Genomic DNA, 27269 nt, shown 5'->3' with positions numbered 1-27269 from the left:
GTTTAAATAAAAATTCAGTGCAACAACAGAACTATATAAAGAATAACCACCTCCCACCCTCACACACATAATTTGGTCTATATCCTTTCAGACCTTTTGGGGTCATTTTTTGGCAATTTGGTTTTTTTTTTAAGTTTATGTACTTATTTATTTTTGGCTTTCGGTCTTTGTTGCTGCGCATGGGCTTTCTCTAGTTGCGGTGAGCAGCGGCTACTCTTTGTTGTGGTGCGCGGGCTTCTTATTGCAGTGGCTTCTCTTGTTGCAGAGCATGGGTTCTAGGCGCACAGGCTTCAGTAGTTATGGCTCTCGGGCTCTAGAGCACAGGCTCAGTAGTTGTGGCACATGGGCTTGGTTGCTCCGCAGCACATGGGATCTTCCCAGACCAGGGCTCGAACCTGTGTCCCCTGGGGTCTCTCCAGGAGCACCTGGGGACAGGTTTCCAGCTACTGCTTCCACAATGATCTCCATGTTCTCTGTGTCCTCTTCAGTTGCTGTGGTTTCTACCAGCAGGCAGCCTGGGTCAGCAGGCAAAGGTGGAGGGTTCCCAGAAGGACAGGGGCTCTGGACAGGCTCTAGGAGTCCACGGTTAGAGAGAGGTCGGGGGATCAGCAATAGCTCAGGGCACAGTCCATCCATCTCCCCAGTGCTGTTGGCTGGCTGTGAGTCCAACACAGGGTCTGTCATCACCACCAACTTGTGTGCTATGTCCTCTTACGTGCTTAGGGAGGAGCCAAGGAGGACGTGGTGTCGTCTAGACTGAGCCGTTGGAAGGCGGAGTGAGGTGGGACATAGGTGGGCACAAGAAAGGAAATGAACTTATCTTCGGGGCACGGGTACGCGTGGCCTTGGACAGATACAGTCCCCTCGCTTCTCGGGGTCTCAGCTTCTTTATCTGTAAAGTGCAGACGATGACAGCGTACACATCGTTGGGCAGGAGAGGGAATCACAAGTGCCAGCAAATGGGAAACCCGTTTTTAACCTGCAAGGTGCCCAGCCCTGCGCGGGCGGGAGCCTCATCTCTATCAAGACTTAGATTTAAAAAATGGACTAAGGAGGAAAATGAAACTTCATCCAGCTTCCTTCCATGCGTTGTTTTATATGTCTTCTGATTTGGTTCTGTATAATTTATCTCAGTTACTTAGAATTTCTTTCAACCTTCAAGAAGAAAGCTAATTCTGACGGGAGAATTCAAGCCTGTTCATTCATTCATCCATTCATTCACTCCTTCATTCAACAAACAGGAGAAAGCAACTGAGAAGAAATCATTCACTGAGTACCCATAAGCACCACGTCCTAGAAGCTTTGTCTATTTTTGCTACAATTACACAATGATCATGTGGACCAAAAAAAAAGCTTACTGAATGTCATCCATGGGCCTCACACTACACCAAATACAAGATATTCAAATATCAACACAACAAATCACACGATAATCATCATTATTAGTCTCTTCAATTTACACATGTGGAAACTCAGGCTCAAAGAAATTAGGTTTCCATCATCACATGGGACTCTAATGGTCCCTGGTTTTATATTCAAAACTACCTTTTCTTTGTTTGTTTAAGATTTCCAAAGTCATAACAGATCTTAAAGTGGAAAACAAGCATTGCAAATACATTTCCATCCTGGGTGGGTAGGGGGGGCAGGTGTACATACTCCTGCATTATAAAACATAGAACATGCTACACTGATATATAACCTGTACAGCTGGTGACATAACCCTCCTGGTTTTTTTCAGAAAAAGGTAAACTGAGGAAGAGTGTGTCTGTATCTAGACAATACGTTTAATAAGGATGTGGGAAAGCAGAAGGGGCCATAGGGGAGGTTGATCACACAGGGCTCTGGTCCCTGGGTTTTTAGCCTGGAGAAAAGGCAGACAGGGGCTTCTCTGTGGCCTCCTGGCATGTTAAAAGTTATGACACAATATAAGTTTAAAAAAAAAATTATGACCAACTGTCCTCCACCTTAACAACAAGAAACGGATACAAATCTTGGGACACAAATATCAAGAAAGACTACTTTAAGTAGCCATAGAAACAAATACCTCGTTAACCCTCCTGTTTACAAAAGCTTTGCAATACAACAAATATTAACTACTTCTAAAATCACCAAATTCAACTTATGAGGCTCTTTCTTAAAAAACAAACAAACAAACAAAACAACCTGAGGCTTCCCTGGTGGCGCAGTGGTTGAGAGTCCTCCTGCCATGGCCGCTGAGCCTGCGCTCCGCAACGGGAGAGGCCACAACAGTGAGAGGCCCGCGTACCGCAAAAAAAAAAAAAAAAAAAACCTGAAAAATCTGGGAGTTAGATCCGGTATAAATTTTCCAGAACACCAGGCTCATATGGACCATACAAACTACGTGTTTAAGGGGAAGGCATTCCTCTTGCCCTTCAAACTGGGTAAGGAAGTAACTGCCTTCGAAAGAGATTTGAACCACTGTGACGCTACTTAAAGCGAAGTAAAGGAAGGACAAGAGATTTAGGTTCTGAGACTTGGAAAAAAGACCCTGTGTCATTCTCTTCTCTTTGGCAAATTAAGGTACCAATTTCTATTATGCCATTTCTCACCTTCTAATGAAACTAGTTCTGTAACCCTCCAAAGACCAGGAGTTCCCTGAGTGCAGGCTTCTCTTCTTTGCATCTGCTCAGCACCTCGTGCAAAGCTTGGGATAACTCAGCCACATTCTAAGGGTGGGATGGACCGACAAATCCATGGACCTCCAAGCCAAGAGCATCTTTTGCTACTAGGTTGCCTTGAAGCTTTACTCTAAGCAACAGCCCTAATTAAGAAGTAACTCAGCAAACTATTATATATAGAGTGGTGAACAACAAGGTCCTACTGGATAGCACAGGGAACTATATTCAAAATCCTGTAATAAACCATAATGGAAAAGAATATGAAAAAGAATATATATGTAATATCTGGATCACTTTGCTGTACACCAAAAACTAACACAACATTGTAAATCAACTATACTTCAATTGAAAAAAAAGAAGTAACTCAAAGAATAAAAACTAACGTAAAGGGTGTTTCTTGGGAGGTGACAGAATAGTTCGGTATCCTGATTGTGATGGTACTTATGCAAACCTATATATTTAACAGAACTATACACACACACACACACACACACAAGTACATGTAAAAACTGGTTAAATATGAATAAATTCTTTAGTTTATAATTATGTACCAATGTCAATTTCCTAGATTTGATCATTCTAATATGGTTATATAAGATGTTATTATTGGGGGAAGCTGGGTGACGGTCAGGTACCCAGGAACTCTCTGTATTAGTCTTTGCAACGTCTATGAGAATCCAAAATTATTTTTAAATTAAAAAAAAAATTTTAAGTAGAAAATGCCAACAAGTCAAAGGACATAAATTTTCAGGTTAAACTGTGAGTTGTAACCATTAGGGATTTGTGAGAAAGACACCAAATTTTTTTTTTCTCTCTCTCTCTGTTGCTTACCCTTTAGATCAGTACCATTCAATAAAACTAATGAAAGTCACACATGTAATTTAAATTTTCTAGTAGTCAAGTCAAAAAAAAGGGTAAAAAGAAACAAGTGAGATGAATTTTAATATTTTAACCCAGTGTCTAAAATATCATCTCAGCATGGAATCAATATAAAAAACACTAATAAAATATTTTACCTTTTTATACTATGTCTTCAAAATCTGACAGGTATTTTATTTCACACTTACAGATCATTTCAACCTGGACCAGGCACATTTCAAGCCCTCAACTGCCATATGTGGCCCCTGGCTACCATACTGGGCATCTCCACTCTAGATACCACCTATAAGTGGCTGTGAAAAGTCACTTCGAGCTGCTTTCTTACTTACACTTTTTATTTCCTTTGGATGAATGGTTATCTCCAGCATTTTAAGCCTACTTGATGGTGGCAGTGTACACCACTTGAGGGTAATAGGTCTAAAGGAGTGCCGTCTACTGATGAGTTTCTAGACATACACTTATTTTAAAATAACACACACCCCCACAGCCAAAATCACCGTTCAACTTGAAAAAGTTTTCTGGATGTGAAATTTTTTCTGCACTGTGACATATTCCTGGGGACAGTGGCGGGTCCTTTCTATCCAGGTCACCGTAGAATGAAGACAGAGTCTCATTAGCTGTAAGGAGTTTGGGGGTGGTGGGCAGGAGGGTCTCTGATGCCTTCCCTGTTCCCTTATGATTCAAAGTTGCATTAAACACAGAATATCAGTTAAAAAACTGCAAAAACCCTTGAAGTAACCAGAAGGAAGTCCTGAGGGCTGCTCTCTGCTAGTCTAATTGCCCACCTCCTGTCACTCCCGTGGCAGGTGTGCACCCCCTGCACCTAGAGGTTACATGTGGCTCTGGCTCAGGGAACGTGAGCAGCTGCGACAGCGTCACCCTGAGCATGAGTCTGAAGGGCAGTGCACGGTCAGCACGCCGTTCTCTTCCTCTGTCACAACACCCAGAGACGCGAGTCGACTCCGGTTGGCTAAGCGAGGTCCCATCTAGCACAGCCTTCCCAGCAACTCACGATGGAAATGTCATTGGAACGAGAAATAAACCTCAGTTGTTTTAAGCCCCTGAGATTTTGAGGTCGTTTGTTATTACGGTCTAGCTTGGCCTGTCCTAACACATCATTCAGTTGTCGATTCCCTACGCGTGACATCAACTATTCCATCCAGGGTCTCTCCCTGAGTACTTGGGCCTTATCGTATCTGCTATATAACCCAGGCTGGGTTTTACAGTGGTTTCATTACCAACCATAAAAACTGTAACAGTGGAACTGTATAAACAAACCAAACAGTGTTATTACTGTAAAACATGAATGTAATATAAATATTTGTCTTTGCCTTCTCTCAGCATCTGTAATGAGAGCAGAAAATTCATGCCATATGTTTATAGTATGAAGGGGGAAGAAGAAAAAAAGATCTCAGTGATTCATCCATGCGGGTGCTGGCTAAGCTGGTTAGTATTCTTAATTCATCCATTTTCTTTCACAGATAAATTCTCCACAAATCCTAAAACCCTTACGATCGTTAGTTGCCAAATTCGTGACTGTTCCTACAGGAGGGTCCTTGCTAAGGAGAACATGAATGTGGGGCTATGAGGTCAGCTTCTCTGACAAGATGAGAAACTGTGGAGTGAATGAGGACTGTGGCCTCTCCCCAGCCCGGCTCCACAAATTTGCATATGAAATAACCTCTCTGAACACTTGAAAAGACTCGCCCTACCTCTAGCTGCAAGTGCACCTGGACACGTGGGGTCCTGAGAGTTCCTGCTTTTTTTGCATCCTCACAGGGAGAAGCACCGAGCACGTTAACTGGCTCCTGCCTGCAGGAGGACCCTCCGATTGGGTGGGAGCGGGGTTACGGCCCCTGCCGAGGTGTGTGCCAAGCACACGATCCAGCTTCGCACGCAGGGAGCAACGGGGAACGTTTTTATTTCAGAGCCGTAATGGAGTCCTTGATGTAAAGGTGCTGAAGCCTGCCCGGAGTGTCTGTGCAGCCTTCTAGGATGCCAGCCGAGGGGCACAGAGAATGCTTTAATTTCCTCCAAATTGGCTCACGGACCAGAGGTTTCTGGAAACTGTCACTGTCCCACAGAATCCAATACCACAGCAAGGAAGCTCTGTTTGAACACAGAGCAAACATACCCGGACGAGGCTCTGTCTGGCACGGAGGAGGCCAGTCCCTCGTGGGCACGAGAGCTGTTGGCAGGAATAAGGGAAGCAGGAAGGCCTTGATGGGCTAGAGCCCAGGATAGGCAAGGCACAGAGAGGTAACCTCCAGAAGCTCTCGGCACGGTGAGCAGCGCCAGTGGGTGGAACCTAGTGCGGGCCACAAGCCGGGCACTGCCACCTCACTTAATCTTGACAAGCGGCCTATGCAGGGAAGCAGTTAGCTTGAGAGGCACGTGGAGGAGAGCCTGGACTGAGAATACTCACTGCCAGCAGATGGAGAGCCAGGATTCCTACCTAGGTCGGGCTGATTCCAAAATCTGGGCTGGCGACCATGAACTCGGCAGCTGGAGTCAAAGAAAAACCCTCATATTTCTAACCAGCTGGTCTAACACCTTCCAACAGTGATGAGAAACACAGGTACTGGGTCTGCTCCTACCCAAGTATTACTGAGCCTGGACCGTCAACCAGGTCCTGCCCTCCTCCTCCGAGTTGAGTGTTGATATTATTATTATTAATTTACATGTCTGTCAACACACCTATACTCCCCGAGGGCAAGCACAACATCTTAGGTACCTATACAGGCTCACCGTCTAGTGGGATGCTTGGCATGTAATAACGTTCCGACAGATGTCTGTTGCTTAAATAAGGGGACCTTCAGCCAACAATCAACGTGTGATGTGATCAGCGCTGTGATGCATGCGTGTTTAAAAACCAAAACGTGGACTTCAAGCTCCTTGAAGTCAGGAACGTTTGCTTTGTCACTGCCACGTCACTCAGAGAAAGGGGCTGCTAGCAATTTGCTGAGGGAAGGGAGGGGAGGGAGGGAAGGTGGGCAGGAGAGGGGGAAAAGCAGTCCAGGAAAGCTCTAGGGGAAAGACACCAGTGGGCAGAGACTCACTGCACACAGAGGCATCAGGTGTCGAGCTTGGCTGAGGTCACCCCAAGCAGAGGAAGTCTTCTGTGACAAGACAGAGGGAGACAGGAGGGTTCGGGAATGGCTAATTGGGAAAAGAAAGAGAATGGTCGGAGATGAACTTGGACAGGTAGGCAGGGGCCAGACCACACAGGGACCCCAAATGTTTTTTTTTAATCCTGTATAGCACACACTAGGTACCTGGGTACCGTTATACATATCCAGGTACCATCCTAAGCGCTTTATGTGCGAGACTTCAGCTAATTTTCACAACCTTGTGACTCCAGTACTATTAGCATTCCCATGTTACAGATGAAGAAACTGAGGCAACAGGAAGTGAAGGGCACCTGGTTTATAAAGGGAAGAAATAGGATTCAAACTCGAGCACACCAGAGCGCAAGGCTGTTGCTTACACCCATATAACATATCTTACAGATCAATCCTTTTAGCCCAATTAAGTTAGCAAGTTTTAGCACCCCTTCCCAAGAAGGTGCCTGGCACTGAATAAGGATACACTGAGGCTAAAGGAATCCTTTCCAGCAGCCGTCACGTTGATCAGGTAGGCTATTTACTCTTGTTAAATAAAGTCTTTATATACCCCAGTCTGTCCGCTTATAAATTTAAAATATATTCTATCGCTTTTTAAAAATCTATATTTAATTATACAGCATCAGTGAAATTTCACTTGGGGAACGATAATCTAACATAAGTGAATGCTTCCAATAGAAAAAGCTGTAATTTAAAATAAATTACTGTGTTAGGGAAAAAAATTTACTCTCTTCGTAGAAAAACAATTACTATCTGGTATTAGGTACCCCACGCAATTAGAAAGTCACATCAATAGCAAAGAACCAAATAAACACCCCAAATTCCTCCTCTCCCCATGTAGCTTTCACTGGTGATCCCAGACACCAAGTGTGTGTAGCAGGCTCTGGTCCGAGTTTCATTAAGGCTTAAAATCAATTAAGCCACGGATTGGAACAATCATTCCTCCTTTGCAAAGTATTGATATTTTTTTCTTGGCCGCTTTAGGGCTTTTCCAGCACTCACGGGGAGATTTATGTTAGACAATTTCTTTCTGATTAAAACAAATCATAGCTCAACATTTCTAATTTCCTCCTTTCTAAGCAAGAAATGATCAGAGAACTCTGAAAACAGTGATCAAACTCATCGTGCAGAGGCTGGCACTAAAAACCTCCATAAAAACACTCCGGAGACTAGTTCTCTCCCCCTTCTCCCCCTCCCCCTCCTGTTTGTGTGTCTTTCTCTGTACGTCTGTTCCCCCCCACCCCCACTCTGGCTCTGTTTGTCTCTGTCTCTGTCTCTCTCTCCAGCTCATCTCTCTTTCAGTAAGCGTCTGTCTTTGACAGGTTTCAGGGCAATTACTTATTAACCGAAAGGCAAAGGGATGTTAGAAGCAAAGCCCACCCCAGCTGGTTTTCTGACCTAAGTAATAGGCAAAAGAAGGTTTCTATATTTACCTCCAAAGGCATCACCCAAGGCCTTTAATTTTTAGGGAAGTTACTGATTTCGGACTTCCCTGGTGGCCCAGTGGTTAAGAATCCGCCTGCCAACGCAGGGACACAAGTTCGAGCCCTGGTCCGGGAAGATCCCACGTGCCGCAGAGCAACTAAGCCCGTGCGCCACAACTACTGAGCCTGCGCTCTAGAGCCCACGAGCCACAACTACTGAGCCCGTGTGCCTAGGGCCGTGCTCCTCAACAAGAGAAGCGACCGCAATGAGAAGCCCGCACACAGCAACAAAGCGTAGTCCCCGCTCACCGCAACTAGAGAAAGCCCGCATGCAACAACTTAGACCCAACGCAGCCAAAAATAAATAAATAAAAATTAAAATAAATTTTAAAGCAATTATTTTTTAAAAAAACAAGAAGTTACTGATTTCTGGTCAACCTTCTCTCTCTCGATCACACACACTCTCCAAGTAGAGACCAGAAGGCTCCTGGATGTACCCACAAGCCCTTCCACGGACTCCTTGGGCTGTGCCTTTCCAGCTGATCCACTTTTCCATCCTTCAAAATCAAGTTGATTTGTGAGCCGGCTGCCACTTCTCCAGAAGAGCGAGGGGAGCTGGCCGACTGAGAAGGCCCAAACCGGGGCTAGTGATTTTCAAAGAACTGGGACGCGAGGCGCTTCACACCACATCCCAAGAACGAGTCCATCTTCAACAAGCCAGCACGTAGCTGAAGAACTGCGGGGAATTCAGCGGCACCAACACGAAAATCGACTGACACAGCTGAGCACTCCAGAAAATATTCTGGTTATGTGTACCTTCTGCTTTTCCGGAAGCAGACCAACCCAAGCATCCCTCCCCACAGCGATAGGGTACTGCCTCCCGGGTTCTAGCCCCAAGGCTCAACGGTCAACCTTCAGTCATTCACCCAACAAACACTTACTCAGTCCCTCCTAATGGCCAGGCGCTGTGCAACACACCGGGGAAATACCGAGAGGAACACAGCAGGCAAGGCTTCTGTCCTCCTACAGCAGGTCATCTCTTCTGCTTATTTGCTATGTGGGCTTAGACAAGTTCCTCAACTTCTCTGTGCCTTTTCATCTGAAAATAGGATTCATACTATTACCTACCTCACAGGGTTGTCATAAAAATGAACTGGGTTGAGGCATTTAAAGTGCTCCACACCATGGCTGGTACACAATGCCACTACTACCATTACTATTATTATAGCATCAGCCTCCTCATCGTCATGATCAAAATAAGAAGGAGAATTAAACTAGCCGCCCAATTGAGCATGACGTGTTGGGTGCTTCTATTCCTGTCTTACAGGCAATTCTATGTTCTATTTAAAAACATATACACATTTTTTTTCCACAGTAGGCAAATGGGCAGTATGACACCTTGTCTCAAAAGAAGGCATCACTTGGGCTTCCCTGGTGGTGCAGTGGTTGAGAGTCCTCCTGCCGATGCAGGGGACACGGATTCGTGCCCCGGTCCGGGAGGATCCCGCGTGCCGCGGAGCGGCTGGGCCTGTGAGCCATGGCCGCTGAGCCTGCGCGTCCGGAGCCTGTGCTCCGCAACGGGAGAGGCCACCACAGTGAGAGGCCCGCATACCGCAAAAAAAAAAAAAGAAGGCATCACTGCCTAAGTAACACTGGATGGGTGAGTTACCCTCTCTGGGCCTCAGTTTTCCCAACTGTCAAGTGGGAGAGTTAAACTGGATGATCTCAGAAAGTCCTTTCCCATCCCCAAATGCTACCGCTTTACAAACACAGTCTACCCAAATGTGATCCTGTAATTCAAAACTTTCCCTAAAAAACAAACGACTTCACTAATCCGTGTCTGAATTTTCCATTACAACACTCTTGCATAGACTGGCTCATATCTTTGCAGGATCCCCTAAAAGTAATGGCTAAAAGAGTTATGTCAAACCCAGTGGCTCATATATGACTAAAAAGAACTTTATTTTTTTCACAGATGCCTTATAGTAACGTAGAATTATTCCTGCTTTTCTATGATGTCTCTGAAAAACTGTCTGTGTTGGCAGGTCTGCAAGGAGGCCAGCAAGCCCGCGATAGCACTTTGATCACTAACGTCACTGCCACGTGCCCCACCATCTCCTCCAATATTGCAGATTTACCCAGGGCTGAAAATAAACATTTAACCAGCTCTCCCTCGTCCACGTTCACAGACCAGACAAGCCGTGAACCATCCCAAACAGAAGGCAATGCTGAATGACCACTGTTTAGCTCTGAACGGCGTTCTACGAATTCTGGGTAGATTTAACACTGGGGAGGGTCTGGCTCAGCCTGACATCAAGAACGCATTTCTGTTCCTCAAGTACACAGCACTATCCATAAGAGGGGGGATCTGGAAGCTTCCGGGCGGTGGGAGAAATCACACGAAAGGAAGGGTCTCTGGAACAGAAACTCCACAAAAGATCTGGAGTCATGGTTAGTTTTGCAGCTCTCGAAGGAATGGAGACAACCTTGGGCTGGAGTCTGGCCGGGCTTCTGTGGGAATGAAAACAGCAAGTTCTTAAAAGGGAAAATTAGGAGACGACCCAGAACTACGGGGACGAAGGCCGGTGTGAGGCTCAACCTGCCCCATCAGAAGCCAGACTTGACCTCTTCGTCATCAAGCCCAGCCAGGCCCAGACACCCATGGGTGGCCTGCTCAGGTTACTGGGGTAACCGCGCCTGAGAGGGCTGCTCAGATGTCCCAGTTTCCCTCCTTGCTGATGCCTGCTCTCCTGGTATAATTATTATGACTGTGACTCTCCGCATTTCCTGGTCTGAAGAATAAACGGTCACCCTACTCCTGAGAGAGGGCTGCAGGTAAGTAAACACGTTTTGCTCTATTTTCACAGAGTTTCTGAGATGGAGGAACGTGTCCCCCACAATCTGTGAAAGGTTCTCAGAGCAGGAAAAGTTGGAAGGGATGATTATCCTTCTCCTTTGGGACTCAGTTCATGGACTTAAATGTCAGAAAACAAGCAAGTGTATTCAGCATCCTTCTCAGCCTTTCCAGCTCAGAACTGCCACTGTAACCACCGCTTACCCGGAGCACAGCTCATGTGTCTCCCGGCCTCCACACTCCCTCTCTGATTCAGCCTGAGCGTCTGTCTTTCTGCATCGCTATGTGTGGACTGCATCACCCCCATGGGGATCCTTCAGTGGCTGCCAGGACCCAGGGAAGAAAGCCCATTCTCCTAAAAGGACAGAATCCAAGGTCTTCAATGGTCTGGTTTCAAAAGGCAGGTTCCAGCCTCCAGAGACACCCGCATCCCACTCCAGCCGAAGCTGACTATGTGCCACTCCCAGGACACGCTTCCATGCTCTGCACGTGCCCTTCCTTCCACTGGAATGTGCCCTCACCCCCGGGGCTGACTGCAGCCTGCCAACACTGCCTTCTTCAAGGATCCTGCTTTGAAGCACGTGGGAAAAGCATCTTTCGTGAGTCCTAAGACCACCACGCTTCCCATGCTCACCGGGTCCCAGAACGGGTTACAGTTTGGCAGTATCGCCTCACTTGTCAAGTCCTTGAGGGCAATGATAATACCGTTAAGTCCCCTTCACACAAACGAGTTCCATTCCGAGAGTGCGTTCATAAGTCCAACACAGTTAGCCTAGGTACCCAACTCACACAATCGGCTATACACCGCTGCGTTTACGCTTGCTGCCAGACATCCTGGGCTTGAAATAAAGATGCTGTACTACTGTACTCTATACAGTACCGTAAATTTCACAAAAGCACATCCACTTGTAGAGGATACACGCACGTGACAATGTACGCCACACACGTGAACTAGCTTACACATCTTTGAAAGTTCGCAACTTGAAGGTTCGCGTGTAGGGGACTTACTATATTCTAAACTGACATATATCACCCATTACACATAATAGATGTTTAATAAATATTTATACAATTTTTTTGAGCACTCTGAAAATTTCTGGGTTAGCCGGTGAACAAGCTTGTAAGAACACCTGATTCTGGTAAACAGAGGTAAAAATCTGTACCTGCCCTTTTATTTAAAAAAAAAAAATCAAACAGCATGAGAATTGCAGAGCAGCACATCAGCATCTCCTGGAGGGACTGTGAGACACAGAGTGCTGGACTCCACCTCCAGAATTTCTGATCCAGGAGGTCTCCAGTGGGGCCCAAGAATTTGCATTTCTAACAGGTTCTCAGGTGATGCTGACAGTGTGGGTCAGGGACCATGCTTTGAATAGCACCGTGTAAATTTCTGCCCCACTGGAAATAGGGAGTAATCAATAAAACACCATTCAGATGGTTACAGATGTGCCCTATCCTTCCCTGCCTTAAAAACAGCACCCTCCCAGCCCCCCTTTTCATTTTTGTCTGCATATTGCTCACAGTTTGATGTAGATTTCAAGCATCCTGTAATTCATCAACGAATTCTCTCCTGGCTACACATTCCAAGTAATTAAAGTTCAGTAATAACTTATTCTTTCTGCTCCAGCACCTGCATTTCATTTGTTTATATTTTCCCAGAGTCATAAACCTGAAGGGCTGTCAAAGTGCCATAATATTAGTGCAATAATCAAAGTTAATTAGTCCCTCTCAATAAACAACAACAAAGCCATTACAAAGATGCACTGAAGTTTCTTCCAGCCACCCAGTTTACAGATCGCATTGTGGCTGGAACAATTAGAATCTGAGAACTGCCAGGTAAATGAGGGCAGTGCTCTTCAGTCATTTCAAAGGAGACTCTGCACTTTGTTTGCACCGATGCCTTAACTCCAGGGAAGGCCCAGTGGGTCCAGGCTCTGCATCTGGTACCTGCTGAAGGGGATCAAAGCAGACAGGATTCTCCCCAGCTGCTAAAGCCTTACCATGTGCATCCCAAACTCCAATAATAAAAGAGGGACACAGGTTGCAAAGAAATGAGGGGCCAGCCTCACTGCCAACTTTTAGTAACCTGATGCCTTCAATAACTTTGGATTTATTATTTAGGAAATTTGAGGGATGTGAGTGTTAGGTGGGTTCTGATGAGAAGGCAGCCCAGTGGAACTCAGAGGGCAGAATCAGGGCCAGTGAGTGGAAGACGCTTGGAGGAAGATTCTCGCTTCGGTATAAGGGAGAACTTTCTAATTAAGAGGTGCACAGAAATAGGATGGGCTGTCTTGGGAGGGAGGAGCTTACCCATCCCTGGAAGAGTGTAAGTGAATGCCGGGTGAGCTCTGTTCAGGGATGCTGTTTAACTGGTCTGCACGTTGGGAAAAGGTTGGACACGGGGACCCGGATGGTTGACGCCACCCTAAGAACTTAGGATTCCCTGCACTTAGAGGCAATCGCTGGGTGAGTCCTCACGCCTTGTCCTTGGAACTTGCTGTCCAGTTTCTGTCTGAGATCCTTCTCCCCTGAGGCCATGACCCCTGTGTTTGTTACCCACTGCTATGTCACCCCTCTCCCCAAGGTGCAGTGGTTTAAGACAGTAAGCATTTGGTTTTCCACTAAGGTTCTATAGGTCAGGAATTGGGATGGCTCTGACTCGAGGTCTCTGATGAGGGTACCACTGATCTGTCAGCCGCAGTCACCTGCAGGCTTGAGGAGCTCAGAGGAGTCTAGGAGGGCTCACTAGAGAGGCTTGTCGCATGGGGCTCGGTTCCTCATCACACGGGCTCCCCTCAGGGACGCCTGAGCATCCTCCCAGCATGGCAGCTGGCTTCCGCGCAGTGAGTGATCCAGGACCGCAAGCCAGGAGGAAGCCACCGGCCTTTGAAGACCCTTCCTGGAAGTCATACTCTGTCAATTCAGCCACCTTCTATTCGTGAAGACTGAGTCACTAAGACAAGCCCACGCTTGAGGGGATGAGAATCAGGCTCCGCCTCTGAAAGGGAGGCGTAGCAAAGAACGCGTGGACAGATTTTAAAACTACCACAGCACTTCTAAGGGCTTCAGAATCAGTCACATCTGCACCCCCCAGCTGGCTAAGGGGCAGGGGCTAGTTCCAGGTGAGCGCCCCAGGTACACAGAGTTGGTTCTGCCAACCCCACGTCTCTCTGGCACTAACCACGGCCTCTGCTGCGGACCCCAGCCAGCTCCACACCAGGACGTGGGCTCCGGGGATACAGACAGCCACCTCCCCACCCTGCCCTCACGCCCCAGGGACGTTAGGAGCCCCCGGTTCCTCACCTCGGCTCACCTCAGTATTACCTGACACAGTGATGGGAAGATGGAGAGAGGCTCGGCTGTTTCCTGGGACTCTGATCATTTATATATATTAAAAAAAAGGTAGAAGAGGAAACACATTTTCCCACAAGATTTCTGACAGTATTTGTCTAATTTAGGGATCTGTGTTGAACAAGTAACCCTCTCCTGAAACTACCAATTTTTTTTTTTTCTGAGTCTTTACTACGTGCCGGGTTCTGTACAAGAGAGTATATTCGTTACTTCAGTTCAACCTGATGAACGCTGAGGGCCACTGTCAGCACCATTTCCATACTGCAGGTAAATAAACCAAGGTTCAAAGACATAACCAAATGTGCCCAGAGATACCCAGTGAGCACAGGATTCAATCCCAGGTCCCTGTGACTCTAGGGCTGGGGCTCCCTCTACTCCTCTGGGCTGCCTGCCTATAAATTAAAGCTTAGTCTATTTTAAATATATGCTTAAAATAAACCTTAACCTTTTGTAGCGTGAGCTGCCCCATCCTGAGACTGGCTGCCTCGTTTACGGCTCTCTCTCTATTTGTCCTTGCCTGGAAGATGTTATTGGCACAAGGACTGCTTCTCCTCTCTGCTTAATCTAACAACTGCTACGTCTGAGACTCTCTGTAAATGCCCCCATAATAGATATGAAAAACAATCTCAAGCATACTTTTTCCCACTTAAATAATGGACCCTAAATGCCTAGTGGCCAGAAGCAGAACCTTCGACCACTGGCTGAACACCATCTGAAGATGAAATCCATCTCTTCCAAGCACGTCAAAACTGTTTAACAAGAACTCAGGGGGCCCCATATTAATGAAAGAATGCATCTGCATTGAGTTTCACATGATTGGGAGTGATGGTTTGGAGCTACCCAGGTATGCTTGACTTTCACTCTTTAAAACTCAGCAGTAAATCACAGCCCTCATTATGCGAAGGTTACAGTGGATATAAAGTATGAAATATTCAGTTCAAGACTGAGTGAAAAAAACCAAAACACACACACACACAGACAAAAAGAAGACACGAAGACGGTGATCAAAGACAATGAATAACAGGCGAGATTAAGTCAATGCAAAATTTTCAGAACGAGAAATGAAATGCAAAACTTAGAGTAGAAGGACCAATCACAAGTTTTAGGCATTCTGGAGTCAGAGGAAACTCAGAATATTTTAGCAACCAATTATGTCTATGAGAGGAATGCATAATTTATTATCTGATAAAGAATCTTTCCGTAGCCCATGAAGAGGAAGGTCAAAGAGGCAGCTTCAGTGCAAGAGTACATATACGCTACACAGCACTTGAAATGGAAGTCTGGGAAGAGCTTCCTTGGGGGAGGGGAGGTTTCATCAACTCCATCGGGTTACGAGAAGCCACCTGGGAAGCCCTCTTCCCTAGGTAACCACAGGGACCCTTACATAATGAACAGAGAAACACGCAAATCCCTACGAAGACAATCTTTGGCTAAGTCCTTGAAAAAGAAAGGCCAGCCCTCCGACACAACACACACCAGTCATTTTGGATTGGGTAACAAGATGGCGCTGGGGTCAGGAGATATGGCTTCAAATCTTGGATCTGCCATGTAGCTGTGTGAGCTCAGGCAACGCTCTCCCCCTCTTGCAGCCCCTAACGCCTCATCTGCAAGATGGGTTTAACACATGACATAAATATTTTACTGCTAAGTGCTAAGCAGAGTGCCTAGTACAGACAGCTATGAATATCCAACCCCACCTGCGGGCGATGATAATAAGATGACATTTTGTAAACAAAAACATCCCAAGAGAGAACTCTAGACCCTTTAGGCGTGTGTGTATGTGCGTGTGTGGGTATGTGCACGCTTGCTCGCTTATTGATTAAAGCAAGTGGTTTATATAGTTCTTGCTGGTTCGCCGACTTGTTTATACCATACTTTACTTATTGAAAATCCAATACTATACATAAAAACAATTTTTAAGGCAAAGAAATGAGGAACAAATCTAATGGCTGATGTGGGATGAACTTTGCCCAATAATCTATAACTGTTAATAATATTAATAGTTTTTATATTTTTGTTTAGCTAGAGATCATTCAAAACAATGGGGATGAGCCTTACAACTTGTGATGCGTTGAATAACGATCAGCTTTTCCAAGCCAAGTCACCTGCTTAGACAGGCATCAGGCTCCTAGATCACCCACCCCATGCGCTGCATGCCTCCCCGCCCCCGCCCCGCCCACACACACACACACACACACACACACACACACACATATCACATAAAAGAAGGCATGGCACCTAAGGCCTTGGATCTGCAAAGGCAAATTATGGGATTTAAGCTCCTATTATCAAAGGAGAATGGGGGAAATTCCTACAAACACCAAAGACATACGGGATTGTAAAGTCACTGAGTGGATTGGAGAGAGCATGAAAGCAGCTGGATTTCTCCAGTGGTTCTTAGAAGTGCAAGCAATTTTTTACTCAGCATCCTCCCCGTCACTCCTTAATATCACGTCATGAAAACTGGTTGTCGGTATCTATTAAAAGCAGAGCAGGGCTTCCCTGGTGGCACAGCGGTTGAGAGTCCGCCTGCCGATGCAGGGGATGTGGGTTCGTGCCCCGGTCCAGGAAGATCCCACATGCCGCAGAGCGGCTGGGCCCGTGAGCCATGGCCGCTGAGCCTGCGCGTCCGGAGCCTGTGCTCCGCAACGGGAGAGGCCACAACAGTGAGAGGCCCGCGTACTGCAAAAAAAAAAAAAAAAAAAGCAGAGCAAAGTGTTGGAACCCACGTGCCTAATACGTTGGCTGGTACCAAGTACTCCATACCTGGAAATAACAGTGAAATCACTACTTCCGACGCTTATCAATGAGGCTGCAATATGACATGATACTGTCACCTTTCCACATGGCTTCACTCCAACTAGATAAATAGACCCAGTATCAACGCTATTGAAAGCTAAGATAATTACAACACTTCACTCTCTCCAGCATCAAACCGTGTGGCCACAATGAGCTGAGCATGCGCTCTTCTCTCGCTAACATATGCATATTCCATTACCTCTGACTAATCAATCTTTCCTCTAACCCCTCGTCTCCCTGCTTTCTCAATAACCATTCTGATATAAACCACTGCTTGCTGTTCCTGATGACTGATCCCTTAATCATCTTTCCTAAATATATGCAAAGTATATTTCTTTGTAAATACAAAAGAAAAAGCAATCACATAAATAATTAAGATGGCTTTTCAAATGACAGTTGAGGGCTAATACAAGCTCCACTGGAAAATACTCATCAACAAACTAAATACACATCTATTAAAATGTAGGAGTCCAGACATATGAAGACAGAAAAAGAATTAATTGCAACTCCATTGGAATCATGCTGATAAACACCCTCCTTACAGCTCCTCTTTCAGCCACTTGGAGAGATTAAGAAAAGTAAGCATCACTTTGTACTTTCATGTATGAATAAGAAATTATTATTAATAGCAGCAGCTAACATTTAATTGAACACTTAATCCCAGCAATCCCACTCCTGGGCATGTATCTGGAGGAAACTATAATTCGAAAAGATACATGCACCCCAATGTTCACTGCAGCACTATTTACAATAACCGAGACACGGAAGCAACCTAAATGTCCACTGACAAAGAAATGGATAAAGAAGGTGTGGTACTTATATACAATAGAATATTACTCAGCCGCAAATAAAAAACCGAAATAATGCCATTTGCAACAACGTGGATGGGTCTAGAGATTATCATAGTAAATGACGTCAGTCAGAGAAAGACAAATATATCACTCATATGTGGAGTCTAAAAAGATGATACAAATAAACTTATTTACAAAACAGAACGGACTCATAGACTTCAAAAACAAACTTATGGTTACCAAAGAGGAAAGGCTGGCGGGGGGAGGGATAAATTAGGAGTTTGGGATTAACATGTACACACGACTATATATAAAATAGATAACCTACAAGGACCTACTGTAGAGCACAGGGAACTCTACTCAATATTCTGTAATAACCTCTATGGGAAAAGAATCTGAAAAAGAATGGATATATGTATAACTGAATTACTTTGCTGTATACCTGAAACTAACACAACAATATAAATTAACTGTACTCCAATATCAAATAAACATTTTTTAAAAGAAATTATAATTAATAGCAGCAGCTAACATTTAATTGAACACTGAATCTATCACCAGCAATGTGTTAAATACACATACAGTCAATGCCTTAATACTCATAGGCACCTGAATCTCCCGGCACAGATATTAGTATTTAGGTCTTACAGATGAAAAAACTAAGGTTTAGAAAAGAAACTTGCCCAAGGTCACAGAGTGTATCTGCTTCTAATCTTTGCCAATAAAATGCAGCGTATTTTAGAGCCATGTTTATCAACTGGAGATGACTTGCCTCCCCAAAAGACATATGCCCAAGAGGCATCTTGAAGACCACGCTGCCTGCCTTTTCCAGACCTCTTGGAAATCTCGGGTAGATAACCCAAGAAAACACAAGAGTGGCCGAGCCGGATCCCTGTTGTGTGCTCCTGGCCAATGGTATGTCATCCTAACCAGTCGCTGGGAAGACTTGACGTCTAGGCCAAATAAAAAGACAAGTTAGGAAAGCCTGGGCTTGCAGTCTTTCTCGGGGACCAAGCCTTCTCGCCAACCTCAACATACTTGGGTCCCTCCTCCCTTCTGATAGGGGAACGAATCCAAGATGCACTCTGGAGAATCAGGAGTGGGTCACCTAATCACTCCACGGTGGCGGGGGGGCCGTGAGCCCCTCTTCCAGGCCAGCCCACCCTGCCCACCTCACTGTCATCTCAATCCCCAGGAGATGCTGGAGCTTCACAACATTCCCGGGCCCCCCATTCACTAACGGGCGGCCTCCATAAGCCAGCTAGCTCTCTGACACTGCCCATGTCACCCTTTACACGATAAGCAGGTTCAAGTAAGGCCTGGTACACGTGAGGCAGGCTGGGCACTTAAAACAATCCCATGCCCTCTTTGAATCCCCCTTCCACCCCAGCCATGGCCCCAGACCTTCTCCTCCCCGCACACACTGGTAGGTGCCTGGGCAACCGCAGGCCCACCTGCTCCAGCTGTAATCAACAATCCTCCTTCCTCCCCAGGACCAGAAGTTTTAGAGATCCAAAATTTAGAACCTATAATAAAGTAAGAGGGAGGAGGGAGCCCCACTTTCAAAAGCCCTCCGTTGGGATGCTGGAGTCTTGTGGCTGTGCATAAGATGCATTCTGATAGCTAATCATCTATTGTTCTTCTCAGACAACACCTCGTGGAGGTCTTCAGATCTCAGGATGGAGCGTGGGGTGTACCAGACCTCCATAAACAGAGCGACAGAACCCCACTCCAGTAAGTACTTAGGAAGGAGTAAGCCACAGCACTGCAGGGATTCAGACACACCTGAGTCCCAGGCTTGGAGAACGCACATGGAGTTCCCACATACAGACAGTGCTGCTGAGGAAAAGAGAAGCCACGCCATCCCCAAAACAGGAAGATGAACTTCCTACTCAGCCAGCCATCTGGGGTCCTTGAAACACCCGGGAGAAAATTAAGCATTTGTCTTAGGAGTAAGGGACGTGAGCAAGTAATCCACTTGAGGATATGAAGGAGGTAAACCACATCCTCATATGGTTACTGCTAACAACACAGGCAGGAACCTCATTTCCAGAGGCTCTGTACTTAAATATAACTGGGGACTCATGGACGCCCCCGTCCTCCCTCGCTCTTTAATTACGCTAAATGGATTGGCCTTTTAAGAGGGTAGTTCATTTCTGCACTGTCCACGTTACCCAATTTTAATTGTTTTCAATGCTTCTCTTATTTCTAACTTTGGAGCATCTAAAACATCTCAGCAGGAGGGCATTTCCCGTTGAAATAATCAGCAGTAGTGGTAATTACATACATGCTCTCAATATAATTCCATGTGGAATGTGGTGTCATTTAAGTTATATTTTACAAAAGAGCTGGATCTCCCCCACAAAGTGTCCTGAGGACTCCATACAGGACATCTTGAATGAAAAGCGATTGCTTAGGACAATAAATAACGGACATCAGAGCAGCTTCCTCTGAGAAATATGATTAATCCTGACATTAATCACTCCAATAGCATCTAGCAATTTTTAAAGCAAAGCCTGGAACAGGTAACGCACACACACGAGGCTGGACGTGGTAGAAAAGCTGGGCCGTGGGGTGGAGGCCAGATGGACACACTGGGACCCACCTCCGCGCTCACCAGCTGCGTGACTCTGGGGGACTCCCTTCACCTTTCTGAACCTCCACTGGCTCCCCTGTGAAATGGGGAAAAGCAGGTTTTTGCCTCATCTTAAATAAGGGACACAGGGGCTTCCCTGGTGGCACAGAGGTTAAGAATCCACCTGCCAATGCAGGGGACTCAGGTTTGAGCACTGGTCCAGGAAGATCCCACATGCTGCGGAGCAACTAAGCCCGTGTGCCACAACTACTGAGCCTGTGCTCTAGAGCCCGTGATCCACAACTACAGAAGCCCGCACGCCTAGAGCCCGTGCTCCGCAACAAGAGAAGCCACCGCAATGAGAAGCCCGCGCACCACAACGAAGAGCAGCCCCCGCTCCCCACAACTAGAGAAAGCCCGCGCACAGCAGCGGAGACCCAGCACAGACAAAAAACTTAAATTTAATTTAATTGAATTTAAATAAATAAATAAAAGGGATACAAAAGGCCCTGACCAGGACGGGGCACATGACAGGGACGCAATAAATGGTGGCTGTTAGATGCCGGGTGGTGGACGTGAGAGTTACATTCCACTGGCTTGGAGGCAGACATGAGTGTCAGGGACGCAGCGATTTGGGCAGGGCCAGAAGAGAAACACCAGGCAGGGAGGAACTCCATTCCCAGAGCCTCAGCACGTGTGAGCCGATGCTAAGCTAAATGCCCAAAGACCTCGGAGGGAGCTTTTGCTGCAACAAAAAACTTTGCATCATTGTGAGAATCTCCGGCACGGCGCCGCTGTGTTGCAGTACCTTCCAGGCTCTGTTTGTGATGTGATTCATGCCAGATAAAGTACGGACCTCGAGAAACACAAGAAGGTGGCATCTACTAACGTGCCAGACAAAATCCCTATGCAGAGACCAGGTAAGGAAAGGCCTGGAGGAAACCAAGTAGCACAGACCCAGGGTGGGGACATGGGGACAGGGCACGGGGAGGCGGCTCCACGCAGGTCGCTGAGGCAGCTTCTCACACACTCTGTACTCTGGTAACGGTGCAATGAGGCGAAATGGTAATGCCGGCTTTTGGTGCTAAATTGGAGCTTCCATAATCAGAATCTAGGGGGAGTAAGGAATGTGGTCCAATGGGGTTCACAGAGAACAAGTGAACAGACGAGAGACGATAAAAGTGTTGAGTTTCTTCAGTCTACAACCTCTAAAATCTAATGTGAACATCTGAAATTCCATGTGAGTGTAAGTTTGGTTTTCCTTCCCATTTCCTCTATTCACATCCCTGACAGCGAATATTTTGGGATAATTCTTCCTGTGGGGGAGTTGCTTGCTGGTCGTCAAGTTACTCTACGCGAGAATGTATCTACACAATGATAAATGCGGGCTTCTGAAACTGACTCACAGGGACCCAGTTATGGCTTAGAAAGCAAGAAAGAAAAACTAAATGACGGGTCTTTGAGATCATCCTGTTCAACCTTCTCTTTTAGAGACGAGGAAACGGGGCACCAAATGGATCAAGAAACTTTCCAAAGTCCCACAGTTAATGAGGGCAGATCCAGAAATTTCTGCCCCTAAGCATCAAACAAGAGTGATAATGGGATAAATCCAGGTGAATCTGTCCTCATATATGACGGGAAAGGAAGACAACTTTTAAAATGCGTAGATAACTGGGTTTGAGCATTATCTTCCAAGTCTGGTTTAAACATTAGTATCACATTGTACAACATGGTTCTGACAATATCACGAGTGCCACTGGAATTTGATTTTTTTTAGTCTAAATATGATGTCACATGGGCAAAATTTTACGAGTTTGATACTCCCTGCTGCTCGATCCCAGGTGTCGTTCTAACATTTTCGGTGGAGGCAGAAATTGGCCCAACTTACTAGATGAAAACTGGAAACAGCTACCCAAGCTTTAAGTCCATCTGCCCTTTGAATCAATGGGTCCACCGCGAAGATTCTGCCCTACGGTGTATTCACAAAAGCATGTATCAAGAACGCTCACTGCAGCAGAGATTAGAGTCAATTTTGGATGAAAATGTGAGAGAGACTGAACTTTAAGAGAGCATCACTTGGAAGAGCAGAACAATGACAACAACCTCCATGTCCACCAAAAAGGGAGACTGGTTAAATAATGACAGCATAAACACGTGATGGAGTATCATACAGCAGCTAAAAGCAATGAGGATGACCTCTATGCACTGCTAAGAAAAAAAATCTCCTCTAGTAGTAAGTGAAAAAAAATCAAGGTACATAACAGTATGTAGGTGTGTTGCGTAGTATGCACAACCTTTTTCTGGAAGAACACGCAAGAAACAGTGATATTTACCTCCCAAGAGAAGAACTGCAGAGGACTTTCACTTTTCGTTTTACACACTTTATGAAGATTCAAACCATATGCATGTATTACCATTCGCTCTCTGCACATCTCTGAAGATTGCTCTATACCACCTAGTGGAGGTTATTGTATTTTTTAACTTTGAAGTTAGAAATATGCTAAGATAACTGGAAAAAAGCGGGCCCTGTTTTCTTTTTTTTTTAATTTAACTCAAAATAATGAATCCAGTGAGATCACGACAAGAATTCATTTGAAATACACTGAACTTGAAATTCTGCTTGAAAAAACAGAAATAAATCTCCCTTTTCTTGACTTTCATAACTTCTCAGTCCAGAACACTGGACATTCTCTTAAACAGACCATGGTGTATTTCTTCGGATGGCAAGAAATCTTCCACGCTTTTCAGAGAATGAAGACAGTCTTGGCAAGGATTATCCAACCCGTTCATGCTCTGCTCCAGGCCCCTGACTGTCTCCCCCTCACCCCTCTCCCGCCCCCGCCCCAGGGCCATTGCACAGGCCACCCCCTCTGCCGGTTTGACCCTTCTCCCACCTTCCCCTGATCGTTCTTGAGATCTCGGCTCAGTCACCTCTTCTTGGGGACTCCCAAGTGTCCTCCGCCTCCCTGGCATTACTCACCACTCTGGAGCGCCACATCCTTTTTTCGTATCACTTTCCATCATTTCAAGTCTACACTGATGTTTGCCTTTCTTTGGATGGAGCTGTCTTCCACCCTCAGCTGAAAGCTCTACAAGGACAGTGGCAACACCTGTTTTTCCTTAACACCGGATGCCCAGTGCCTCTGACAGTGGGGCACGTCACAAACACGGGAATGAATGAATGCAGTCTGGACATCACTCCAAAGCCCAGTGACGTGTTAAAAAAATCAATCAAGCTGTGTCACTCTGGCTCAAACCCTCTCATGTCACCACTGACTCGGAGCCCCTTGGCAACCTCCTCCCGCTTCACTGCCCTCCAGCCACACTAGCGTCCCTGCTGATCCTAGAATCCTCCGGGCACGCCCCTACCTCCCTTGCACTTGTGTAGGAAGTATTTCCCCTGACTTCTGCACAGCTCACCATTTTACTTCCTTCAGACCCTGGATCAAACGTCACAACTTTAGAGAGGTCCCTGCTGGCCACCCGATCTGAAATAATCCACGCTGTCAACTCCTGGGCCCTCACTCTGCTCTACTGTCCTGCACTGCATTTATAACCTGACATTACATTAAATATTAAACTTAATTATCCCTTTAGGGTCTGTTTCTCCTACCTAGAAGCCCATGAGTGCAGGTACTGTGTTTTATTCGACGCTATTATCCTTAACCCCAACAGCACCGCAGGCCCTCAATGAATGTTTGTGCACAGGGATATCAACGCCAACATCCGCACAGAGAGAGAAAAGCAAAAAGGAAAAACCAGAGACAGGGTTAAAGCTGGCCACTTTGTCATCCTAAAAACCGTAAATAACCTCTTAGTTGCATTCATGGGCGTCAACCACATTTTGTTTTTCTTAATAAATGAGCTGAATGAGTAAACATTCTCAAACCTCTGACTAATAAAGCAGGTGACACTGACAATGAACTATAAACAAACTATAAAAGGGCTTGCTTGTCCTTTCATTCATAAAATAAACAAAGTGAATATGACTTTAAAGATAAAGAAAACATTATTCCAAGAGCAATAAACTTTATGAACTGTACGAAAACCTCCATGTGTTTATCCCAGCATGTATATTTGACAATTAAAAAAATCAGGACTTCCTGGGGGCGCAGTGGTTAAGAATCCGCCTGCCAATGCAGGGGACACAGGTGAGATCCCTGGTCCGGAAAGATCACACATGCCGCGGAGCAACTAAGCCCGTGCGCCAAAACTACCGAGCCTGTGCTCTAGAGCCTGCGAGCCACGCACCACAACTACTGAGCCCGTGTGCCACAACTACTGAAGCCCGTGTGCCTAGAGACCGTGCTCCGCAGCAAGAGAAGCCACCGCAATGAGAAGCCCGCGCGCAGCAATGAAGAGTAACCCCCGCTCAGCGCAACTAGACAAAGCTCACACGCAGCAACAAAGACCCAATGCAGCCAAAAATAAATAAATTTATAAAAAAAAAAAAATCAAGCACCCACTTACCCATTCTCCTAAAATGCGTGACACGGCTTCATTGGCTCTTGTCATGTTCCTGCAGGCCAGGATCACATGTGCACCATGGAGGGCGAAAGTTTTGGCGGTTTCAAACCCTACGGTTTAAAGGAAAATCAAATTTAGAAAACACAAATGCAAAGCACTGAGCCATACTGAATGGCCTTTACTGAGTGCCAAACGCATTACCCTAGTGGTTCTCGACCAGACTCTATTTTGCCCCCTAGAAGATATTTGCAAATAACTTGTGACGTTTCTTTCAGTAGTCACAGTTTGGGGTGGCGTGCTACTGGTATCTAGCGGGTAAAGGCCAGGCATGCTACAAAATATCCTACGATGCACAGGACAGCCCCCTCAGCAAAGAATCATCTGGCTCAAATATCTACAGGGCTGAGGTTGAGCAAAGCTGCCCCAGGAACAAAGTGATTTCAAAGGCGAAGGCCAAGCCACAGAAGAGCTCGCGGCACAGCCAGCCTTTGAACCACTGCTTCATAACAACTAAATCGTGTGATCAGTATAAAGAGTAAGGATACATAAATATGTAGACATGGTCACTGCCCTCCAAGAGTTTACAGTCTAATAAGAGAAAACAAACCTGGAAAGTAAAACAACAATATTTGTTAAGTTCCTGACAATGTGCTCTGTACTATTTCCAGCACTTCTGCTTCCAGCAATGGCAACTAGGTTTCCTAGACCCACCCTCCCACTAAGAACAATTAGAAAAGCTGGACAAAACAACACACACACACACACACACACACACACACACACACACACACACACACACACACACACACACACACACACACACACACACACACACACACACACCCTCTTTGAAGGCATCAGAGGAACACTATGCTTGAGAATTTCGGGGGCCAACATCTGGAAAAGCTGAAAAGCTAAGAGAGGTGAGCCAGCATTTGGTGCTTCCATACCCAGTGAAAACACCCTTCAAAAATAAAGGTGAACAAAATTTTTAACAAACAAAAGCTGAGGGAATATATCACCAGCATGTCTACATTAGAGGAAATACTGAAGAATGCTCTTCAGATAGGAGGAAAATGACCCTAGATAGAAATCTGGACATGTGGAAAATGACAGAGTAACATAAAGGGTAAATACATGAAAAAATCTAAATGATAAAAGTAATAGTTTGTAAATTTTACAATACCTAGTGAGCATTACTATACTGATAATAATGACATATAACCTAGGAGGAAAGTACTTGGTATTAAAATATTCTAAGACACTTGCATTGTCCAGAAAGTGATAAAATACTACTCTGTATGAGACCTTAATAAGTCAAAAATATAATCTCTACAATTACTGCTGAGAGATGTAATGCCTCCAATTACCACTGAGAGAACAGTAAAATAATACAAATTTAATCAGTTAATACAAAGGGGAAGAAGAATAATTTTTTTTAAAAAAGGCAAGAAGAACAAGGAATGTAAAACAAGTTAGATAAATAGAAAGTCAATAATAAAGTTGTATATTTAACCCCAAATATATCTGTAATTACATTAAATTGGACTAAAAATTGCAATCAAAAAACAAAGACTGTCAGACTGAACAAAACACATATAAAATATGCTCCTTACAGAAGTGTGTATGTTATGTTTTATACCCTTAAACATAAGGATAAAGAAAATTAACAGAATGAGAAAAGATATACCATGTAAAGATGAACCAAAAGAAGTATTGTAAGAGAAAAAACTGAATATTTCATAATGGTAAGTTCTAATCCATAAGGAATATGTGACAATTCTAAATTTATACACATACACACATGTCAAAAGTTCACAGGATTAAGAGGAGAAATAGAGAAGTTCATAATCAGAGTGGAAGATTTTAACCTATCAGTAACATAAAAATGTCAATAAACAGGAAAGAATAGAAGATCTGAAAGTAACTGATCAACTGGAAATAACTGAATATGCTTAAACACTGAACACAACTGCAAATGTATATTCAAGTACTTAAAGAGTATTTACCAAAATTGAACATGTGCATGGCCAGAAGTCTCAACCAATTTCAAAAGATTAAAATCGTAAAGTATGGCCTTGACCACAGCAGAATAAAATCAGACCTCGACACAAGATCCTAGAAAACTCCCTTATCTGGAAACTATGCAACACATTTCTAAATAAGAAACTGTGACTCCAAAAATTACAACGAAAATCAGAAAATATTTTAAACTGAATTATTACAAAAATTCTACATATCAAAACTTACAGAACACAGGTAAAGCCATGGATGAAGGCCAATCTACAGCCCTAAATACATATATTAGAACAGAAAATGAGCTCAGCATCTATTAAGTAAGAAAAATTTTAAAGCAGCTAATTACCTA

The 27269-nt window shown here is 45.1% G+C and overlaps 1 protein-coding gene across 8 annotated transcripts in view; it reads right to left on the bottom strand.

Annotated features, from left to right (window-relative positions):
* The window catches only part of WWOX (WW domain containing oxidoreductase), a 977376-nt gene that overhangs the window by 893365 nt on the left and 56742 nt on the right, over positions 1–27269 (bottom strand). For all 8 annotated transcript variants that reach the window (XM_060130089.1, XM_060130090.1, XM_060130091.1 and 5 more), the window contains exon 5: positions 24905–25011. In XM_060130089.1, coding sequence (XP_059986072.1) covers positions 24905–25011 — 107 coding nt within the window. The remainder of the gene's footprint in view (positions 1–24904; positions 25012–27269) is intronic.

Source organism: Lagenorhynchus albirostris, chromosome 19 (genome assembly GCF_949774975.1).
Source record: "Lagenorhynchus albirostris chromosome 19, mLagAlb1.1, whole genome shotgun sequence".
Taxonomy (NCBI): domain Eukaryota; kingdom Metazoa; phylum Chordata; class Mammalia; order Artiodactyla; family Delphinidae; genus Lagenorhynchus; species Lagenorhynchus albirostris.
This window is presented reverse-complemented; position numbering and strand designations above follow the sequence as displayed.